Genomic DNA, 8,820 nt, shown 5'->3' with positions numbered 1-8,820 from the left:
CAAATGATACACAAGTGTGATACAAATATCATTTTGTTCATGTTCATCTTCTACTTCGAATTTTCAATTCAAACACCTCAAAACTCCACCAAATCATCCCAAAACTGAGATTCAAGCTTCTTAGATGTACCTAATCTATTCTAATAACACTCACTCAAAAGAAAGCAAAAATTTGATATTTTATTGATAAAATAACTAATTGTTTAATATTAATAATATTTAATAAATTGACTAACTTTTATAATAAGCTACTTATAAATAGAATGGACAAGTAGTTTCCCTTCTTTTAAATCACCTTTTACGCTGTTGAATGACGTCTTTAAATGAAGACAATACGCTATATGATATCGGTTCATGTGAATAAAGTAAACCCAAAAAAAAATAAAAAAGAGAGGAAAAAGTAGCACGAATCACTTGAATTGTTTTTATCTTTCAACTATTGCTTTGTTACTTTTAATTATTCCAGTTGTTCCTTTTTTTTTTCTTTTTTAACTTGTTTCACAATTTCGGTCGAGCTTTTTCTTTTTTCCTATGTCTATTTTATTTTGTTAGAACCTCATCTGTGCAGCCCAACATGGAAATGGTCCAGAAGCATGGAAATGGCCCAACAATTGAGGACCCAGGCCCAACATCTGATTGGTCTTCCAATAGTTGTCAAATTGGAAACAAAATATAGTTGTTCCCATCCGGAAACCACTAGATAGTAGGCATGCTATTATGTAAATATAATAAGACATAGTTGTGTATATAAATATTGTATAAAGTTATACATAGTACATTAATTTGTTTGTATTCAATAGACAATAGGTAGTGGACATGTTGCTATGTTGGTATTAATACCAAAGTTTCAGAATAGTTGAGACACAGAAAAAAAGGGAATCTCCTAAAAATTTTGGTCTTTCAAATTCTTACATGGTATCAGAGCAGTAGCTCTAAAGTATCGATCCTTTAGTTTTTTTTTTTCTGTTCACTCTTATCTTCAATATCTTGTTCTTCAATGGGTTCTATTCTTGAAACAGCTGAGGTCAGTTCAGCAAATGTCACCACCTCTGCAAATAATGGAGGTGGAATGAAGGACTCAAGTCATCCTTACTTCCTTCGCCCCTCAGATTCACCCGGAATGAACTTAGTAAACACAAACTTTGATGGTAAAAGCTATGGAGGGTGGCGCAGGTCCATTCTCATTGCTCTTTCTGCCAAAAACAAGGTGGGGTTCATAGATGGAACCTGCCTTGCACCAAGCTCAGAAACACCTGACTTCAAGTTATGGAATAGGTGTAATGACATGGTCATATCTTGGTTGTTGAACTCCCTTTCCAGAGAGATTGGTGAAAGTGTCATCTATTCCAAAACAGCCAAACATCTGTGGGATGATTTGGAAGATAGATTTGGTCAATCAAATGGTGCAAAAATGTATCATTTACAGAAAGAGTTGAGTGATTTGGTTCAGGGTCAAGCAACATAGCAGGGTATTTCACTAAGATTAAGAGGCTATGGGATGAGTTAGATACCTTGAATACGCATGTCAACTGCTCATGTGAATGTAGTTGTGGAGGTAAGATGAAAATGTCCAAATCACTCCAGGATGAGAGGTTAATTAAGTTTCTCATGGGGTTGAATGACACCTATGCCTCAGTGAAGAGTAGTATCTTGATGTTGACACCCCTTCCAACTGTGGGACATGCATATTCCCTGTTGATGCAAGATGAGAAGCAAAGGGAAGTTTATGTAAACTCTCAATTCCCTGGAGATTCTTCATCCTTCATGGCTGCAAATCAAAGTCATCCAAGTCAGAAATTTGGAAATTCTGATTTCCAGGGAAAGAAGAACAATTTGAGCTGCTCTTACTGTAAAAAACCTGGGCATTCAGTGGATAAATGCTACAGGATCATTGGATTTCCAGCAGACTTCAAGTTCACAAGGTCAAAAAGGTTCCAGGCACCTGTTAAGAGCAATGCAGCATATTTTGACAGTGAAGTAGGAGAGCAGAGCATTGTTAATGGAAGCAATGGAAGTCAACAACTCACACAAAGCCAAGTTTCTCAGCTGGTTCAACTTCTTCAACAGGTGAAGGGTGGTCAGACAGTGTCTTCTAACTCAGATGTTGTTGCAAATGTTGCCAACTGTGCAGGTAAAGCATTTAATGGTTCACCTTCTACATCTTCCAATTTCAAAATCACCTCTTGGATATTGGATTCAGGAGCTTCTGAACATATGTCTTCAGACCCTACAATTTTTTCCACATTCAAACCTCTTCCAAAACCTTTAATGATAAATCTTCCTAATTCATATAGAATAAAAGTGACTCACATTGGAGATGTATCTATTCCAGGCAATTTGACTCTAAAAGATGTCTTATATGTGTCTTCTTTCAAATACAATCTACTTTCAGTTCAAAAAATTTGCAAACAATACAACTGTCTTCTAATCTTCTCCGCTACTACATGCATGATACAGGGCCTTTCAATGAGGATCCCTCAGGGTCTTGGTGAAGCAAAAGGGGGCATCTATCTTCTAGATTCTTCAAGCCATAAGCTTAAGAAGTCATCTGACAACAATGTAGTTTCATTACCTAAAGCAAGACAATCTAGTCATGCTATTTCCCTTTCTTCAGTTTCTTTTCCTGAAAAGGTTAATTCCAATGTAAGGCTATGGCATCTTAGATTAGGTCATATGCCATTTTCTGCAATGAAAAACATTAATATGCCATCTGTTTTCCCTTCTATATCCAATGTTCACTATCAATGCGATATCTGTCCTTTAGCTAGACAAACAAGAATTCCTTTTCATTCAAGCAATATCACCAGCAAACATATTTTTGAACTAATTCATATTGATACATGGGGGCCATATAAGACAACTACCTATAATGGATATAGATATTTTCTTAGCATCGTTGATGATTATAGTAGGGGAACTTGGACTTTTCTGTTAAGCACAAAAAGTAACGCTTTTTCAGTATTAAAGGACTTCCTGGTGATGGTAGAAAGACAATTTTCCACCAAAGTTAAAATTATCAGATCAGACAATGCACTAGAATTGGGTACAAGTTTAACAACCTCTGAATATTTAGTTTCTCAAGGGATCATACACCAAACTTCATGCACTGCTACCCCTCAACAAAATGGAGTTGTTGAGAGGAAGCATAGACACATTTTAGAAACATCCAGAGCTCTATTGCACCAATCTAAAATTCCTATTTCATATTGGGGAGAATGCTTACTCACTGCCACTTTTTTGATCAATAGATTTCCTTCAAAAGTCATCAGGAACAAAACACCTTATGAGATTTTGTTTGGTCAAGCTCCTAATTATGATTTCCTTAGATCCTTTGGTTGTTTGTGTTATGCCTCAACTCTTTCTCACAACAGGGACAAGTTAGGAGCAAGGGCTAAGGCTTGTGTGTTTATTGGGTATCCTTATGGTAAGAAAGGTTACAAACTGCTAGATTTTAATACTAAGAAGATCTTTGTTTCTAGAGATGTGCAATTCCATGAATCTATTTATGCATTTTCTCTACCATCCAGTTCTCATCCTATGTTCCCTGGATTTTTTCCAGTTACTGATTTGGTTGACAGTAGTTCTGATGCCATCAATGGACCTTTTAATTCCATTCATCCTATTTGTAATGCTCCTAATCCAGTTCATTCTTCTACTCTCATTTCTCCTCCTAGTTCTACTTCAAACCAAAGATCAGAATCTCCAATTCATCATGCATCAGAGTTGGATCTTTCACAACAGGATACATCTCCACTAATTTTGAGAAGATCAGACAGACCTCATACTAGACCAGCCTATTTACATGATTATGTTTGCAATAATGTTTACTTTACTACTTTAACTGATTCATGTTTCAATCAACCTGTTAATCCTACCATTTTTTCCTTTGCTGGACTTTCCACTATCAATCAACATCTTATTAACTCTATTTCAAACATAGTTGAACCTACCAGTTTTTCCCAAGCTAATATGCATCCTGGTTGGCAACAAGCAATGGACACTGAGTTTAAAGCACTAGAAGCCAACCAAACTTGGGAAATTGTGGAATTACCACATGGAAAAAAGGCTCTTCCTTGCAAATGGGTTTATAAAGTAAAACATAATGCAAATGGAAGTGTAGAGAGGTTGAAGGCTAGGCTGGTTATTCGAGGTGACATTCAAAGAGAAGGGATTGACTTTAACGAGACATTTTCCCCAGTGGTAAAAATGACTACCATACGATGTCTTCTAGCTATTGCAGTCAAGAAAGGATGGGGAATCTCACAGCTAGATGTAAACAACGCATTCTTACATGGTGAATTACAGGAAGAGGTATATATGAAGTTTCCAGCAGGCAAAATTCCAACTAATCCCAACCATGTGTGTTTACTTCGCAAATCACTTTATGGTCTGAGGCAAGCCTCGCGCCAATGGTATGCCAGGCTAACAACAGCATTAAGTTTCAAAGGGTTTCATTCATCTCTTAATGACTACTCACTCTTTTACAAGAAATCACTAGATTCAATTTCAATTGTCGCAGTTTACGTTGATGACATCCTGCTTACAGGAAATAACAAGGAAAAACTTCATCAATTGAAACAATTTCTTCACCAGGAATTTCAGATCAAGGACTTAGGTGACTTACACTATTTTTTGGGTCTGGAGACTCTTCGCGAGCCACAAGGTTTAATCATCAGTCAACGGAAATTCACCTTGGAAGTTCTTGAAGAATTTGATTGTAGTCGTTTGCCCTCTGCCACATCTCCATTGGACCCTTCATGCAAGCTTAGTGCTGAATCTGGTGACCTTTTTTCTGATCCAACTGTCTATCGCCGACTCCTAGGCAAATTGAATTATCTCACTCACACAAGACCAGACCTGTCCTATCCAGTACAACACCTCAGTCAATTCATGCAACAGCCCCGAGTGCCTCACTTTAATGCTGCCCTACGGGTGGTTAGATATCTCAGATCCAACCCTGGACAGGGTATTTTCATGTCCTCTGCTCCCTCCCTCACACTACTTGCATTTTGTGATGCGGATTGGGGATTTTGTGTTGATACACGACGATCTATAAGTGGGTATTTTGTCACTCTCGGCGGATCTCCAATTTCATGGAAATCCAAGAAGCAAGCTTCAGTATCGCTCTCATCCGCCGAAGCAGAGTATCGATCTATGAGGCGGGTAGTTGCTGAAGTCACTTGGCTAACTCGACTCTTGACAGATCTCGATACACCACCGTCTCTTCCGATTTCTGTTCATTCTGATTCACAAGCTGCAATTCACATCGCCCGGAACCCTGTATTCCATGAGCGAACAAAGCACGTTGACCTTGATTGCCATTTTTGAGGCAACAATTTCTCTCTGGTTTGATTTCTTTGTCCTTTGTCCCATCATCCTCTCAATTAGCTGATATATTCACCAAACCCCTATCCGGGCCATCCCATAATTTGGTTCTTGGCAAGTTGGGCCTCGCTACACTCCCCTCTAACTTGAGAGGGGTGTTAGAACCTCATCTGTGCAGCCCAACATGGAAATGGTCCAGAAGCATGGAAATGGCCCAACAATTGAGGACCCAGGCCCAACATCTGATTGGTCTTCCAATAGCTATCAAATTGGAAACAAAATATAGTTGTTCCCATCCGGAAACCACTAGATAGTAGGCATGCTATTATGTAAATATAATAAGACGAAGTTGTGTATATAAATATTGTATAAAGTTATACATAGTACATTAATTTGTTTATATTCAATAGACAATAGGTAGTGGACATGTTGCTATGTTGGTATTAATACCAAAGTTTCAGAATGGTTGAGACACAGAAAAAAAGGGAATCTCCTAAAAATTTTGGTCTTTCAAATTCTTACATATTTTGGGTAGAAAAGTAGGCAAGAAAATTCTTTGTTTCGAAGGAAGGAATGATAGAAGAAAAAGTTAAAATGACTATTCCGATATTTACTGGGTTACACAATACAAAAACAATGTCATTTCCTTTTCTTGCCTTTGAGTTCCTCTTTTTGACTTTGATTTAAATATCGATTTTCCTTGTACGATATAAATTCATGAGTAAATTAAAATACAGAAATCTTAAATTTATTTTATTAATTTGTGTTTGGAATGAGCTTAAATAAAACAATATGTCAAGGAGAATTCATATAGGCAATTTTAACTTTCTTAAAATTAAGATATAGTAGTTATAATAATTGTTATTGCTTGTAGCCTGTTTGACCAAGCTTCTTTTTGACCAACAGTGCTTTTGTTTGGTCCAAAAAGAAAATATTTCGGTTCCGGACTCCTCTATCAAGTGTTAGTACTACATATAAAATCTAAACAACCTTCAATAGCAAATAAAGTGCAGAATAAATTTTAGCTTTTCCTGCAATCCCTTATGTCACGACCCAAAATCCATTAAAGGGCGTGATGGCGCCGGATACGCTGTCAGGCTAGCCAACACTAAATAGTGAACTTTCTCTTGATTATAAGAATGTACTGTGTCTTCATTTACATGGTTTTCACTTTTCTATATACTACTGTCATAGTAAAGAATATTTACACTAGCAACAACAACAAACCATGTGTAACAAGTGGGATCTAGGGAGGATAATGTGTACGCAGACTTTATCCCTATCTTGTGAAGGTAGGGAGATTATTTCCAATAGACTCTCGGCTCAAGGAATAAAGTATTTTTTAGACTTACATTTATTTTTAACTTGTGACAGTAGGTTAGTAACAATTTTTATCAGTTACCAATTAATGTTTGTATAGAGATTTACCGATAATCACCTAATAAGTGATCTGCCTAAATATTTGTTACACAGTGTATGTAAAGCTTAAATTCTTAATATGCCCTGCCAACCTTGACTCAGGCTGATATATGCCACGCATATCAACGGTTGAAGAAGGGTGGTCTCAAAGATGAGAACATTGTAGTGTTCATGTACGATGACATTGCAAACAATGAAGAGAATCCAAGACCAGGAGTTATTATTAATAGCCCTCATGGTGAGGATGTTTACAAAGGAGTCCCTAAGGTAGGTGTATATACTTCCTCATATTTTATAATATCTACCTAGTAACTTCAGTTTTCTGATCAGATGCTGTCTCTTGAGGCAGGATTACACTGGGGATGATATTACTGTTGATAACCTTTTTTGCTGTTATCCTTGGGAATAAAACTGCTCTTAGTGGAGGCAGCGGAAAGGTGGTGAATAGTGGTCCAAATGATCATATCTTCATCTTCTATAGTGATCATGGCGGTCCTGGAGTGCTTGGTTAGTAGCTTCTTTGTACTTCTAAATACTGATTGTTTCACGAAAATCTTTGTCCTTTACTGTTTTACATTTCCTCTTAGCTGTTTTTATAGAGACAAATGATGTCTGCTGGTCCTTGTTGTGTTAAACAAACAGGTTGTAAATTGGTTATGTATTAGACTGCTTTCTGTTGAACCTGCAACAGTTCTCTGAAATTCTGTTTCTAAAGTAAATGTCTAGAGTAGTAGCGGGCCGAGAATTCTAAGAAGGGGATTTTAAAAAAAATAAAAATATAAAGATGACACATCTAGTATGTTTTAACCACTTTTATCACTCATTAAAAGCTTTTTTTAAAATAAATCAAAGGGGATGCAGTGGGAAACTCATATTGATTGAAAACATAGGGCAGTTGACTTATTGCACCGTTTGAGCGATTACTGGTTTCTTAATTTGTTGTAGACATGAGTTTTTACTCTAAGATTATCAATTATCATCTACAAGCTAGCTTTGTCAAGTTAACATATTCTCCTTAACTGTTAAACTATATTCCTATAATTAATCTTCCATACTATTTCATATTCTTCTTATAGTTCCTCCACTTTATATGCTAATTACGCTGTCATGTACTCTAGGGATGCCTACCGATCCTTACCTCTATGCAAATGATTTGATTGACGTGTTGAAGAAGAAGCATGCTTCTGGAACATATAAAAGCTTGGTAAGCTGTTATATTTCCTGCCAACTCCTACTGAAATAAGATCCACTTCCCAATTATTTAATTGATAAAAAAATAGAAAGTGGGGGGACTATCTGTATTGGGAAAAAATTGAATTTATATTAAAAATGATGTGGCATGACACGTGGATTAGTTGAATGGTCAAAGAACAACAATTGACTAAGAGGCACGGTGAAAACAGCCACGGGAAGAAGAATTTAAATAGGCACGAGACGATGTATAGATACGAGTCTCGTACCAATTTAAATTATTTACAGCCAACGGATTAGAAGGCATTGAAAGCAAGGATCAGATGACAGAAAGGAGTCCAAATTCATTATTAAATGTCTGATACGTTATAAAATTGGTATTTAATAGGAATGATTGTATAACGGCTTATTTAATGTCATTTATTGCTCATGATTATATCATTAAAATTGATGCTTTATTCCTTTACCTAGAATGATCTATAAAAGGAAGAAGTATCATCATTTGTAGACACATGGAATACTATTGAGAATTCATTGAAATACTTATCTATTTACCTTCTACCATTGTTCTCAAAAGTATTTTATTTTTTGTCTCCTGATTATCAGTAACCCGAATTTCTCTTTTAGCTTTGACCAAGGACTCAGATTTTTGGTTAAACAAATTGGTTCTGTTACCGGGAATCTGATAATCTTTCCTTTTAAGCTATATCTTATCTATTATCGTCACCATGTCAAACAATAACGCCGACAACAACAGTAACAACACATTGGGAAACCATGAGAATCAAATACATCAAAATCAAGATACCGTGGTTCCCTCTCCTTTAAATTCACCACGTCAATCTCGTGAAGGCACTCCTGTTACTGAATCCCGTGCTGATCAAC

At 36.5% G+C, this 8,820-nt stretch overlaps 2 protein-coding genes across 2 annotated transcripts; both read left to right on the top strand.

Annotated features, from left to right (window-relative positions):
* The first annotated feature begins 997 nt into the window (after positions 1–997).
* LOC142182122 (uncharacterized) lies at positions 998–1,465 on the top strand. The gene has a single exon (XM_075256083.1). It carries the CDS (start codon positions 998–1,000, stop codon positions 1,463–1,465), a length of 468 nt encoding a protein of 155 aa, XP_075112184.1.
* A 5,438-nt stretch (positions 1,466–6,903) lies between these two features.
* On the top strand, positions 6,904–7,987 carry LOC142182121 (vacuolar-processing enzyme-like). The gene is made up of 3 exons (XM_075256082.1): positions 6,904–7,011; positions 7,094–7,251; positions 7,863–7,987. The coding sequence occupies exons 1-3, from the start codon at positions 6,923–6,925 to the stop codon at positions 7,985–7,987; spliced, it is 372 nt and encodes a 123-aa protein (XP_075112183.1). The 5' UTR covers positions 6,904–6,922.
* The last annotated feature ends 833 nt before the right edge of the window (positions 7,988–8,820 follow it).

Source organism: Nicotiana tabacum, chromosome 6, assembly GCF_000715075.1.
Source record: "Nicotiana tabacum cultivar K326 chromosome 6, ASM71507v2, whole genome shotgun sequence".
Classification (NCBI taxonomy): Eukaryota; Viridiplantae; Streptophyta; class Magnoliopsida; order Solanales; family Solanaceae; genus Nicotiana; species Nicotiana tabacum.
The sequence above is the reverse complement of the archived record's forward strand: the minus strand, read 5'-3'. Positions and strand labels throughout refer to the sequence as shown.

What these genes read in the sequence shown, in the direction of transcription:
- LOC142182122 (XM_075256083.1), top strand. Translation starts at nt 998, where the DNA reads ATGGGTTCTATTCTTGAAACAGCTGAGGTCAGTTCAGCAAATGTCACC.
- LOC142182121 (XM_075256082.1), top strand. Translation starts at nt 6,923, where the DNA reads ATGACATTGCAAACAATGAAGAGAATCCAAGACCAGGAGTTATTATTA. An exon ending in TTTACAAAGGAGTCCCTAAG is followed by an intron (nt 7,012 to 7,093) that starts GTAGGTGTATAT and finishes CTCTTGAGGCAG; the next exon opens with GATTACACTGGGGATGATAT. An exon ending in TGGCGGTCCTGGAGTGCTTG is followed by an intron (nt 7,252 to 7,862) that starts GTTAGTAGCTTC and finishes CATGTACTCTAG; the next exon opens with GGATGCCTACCGATCCTTAC.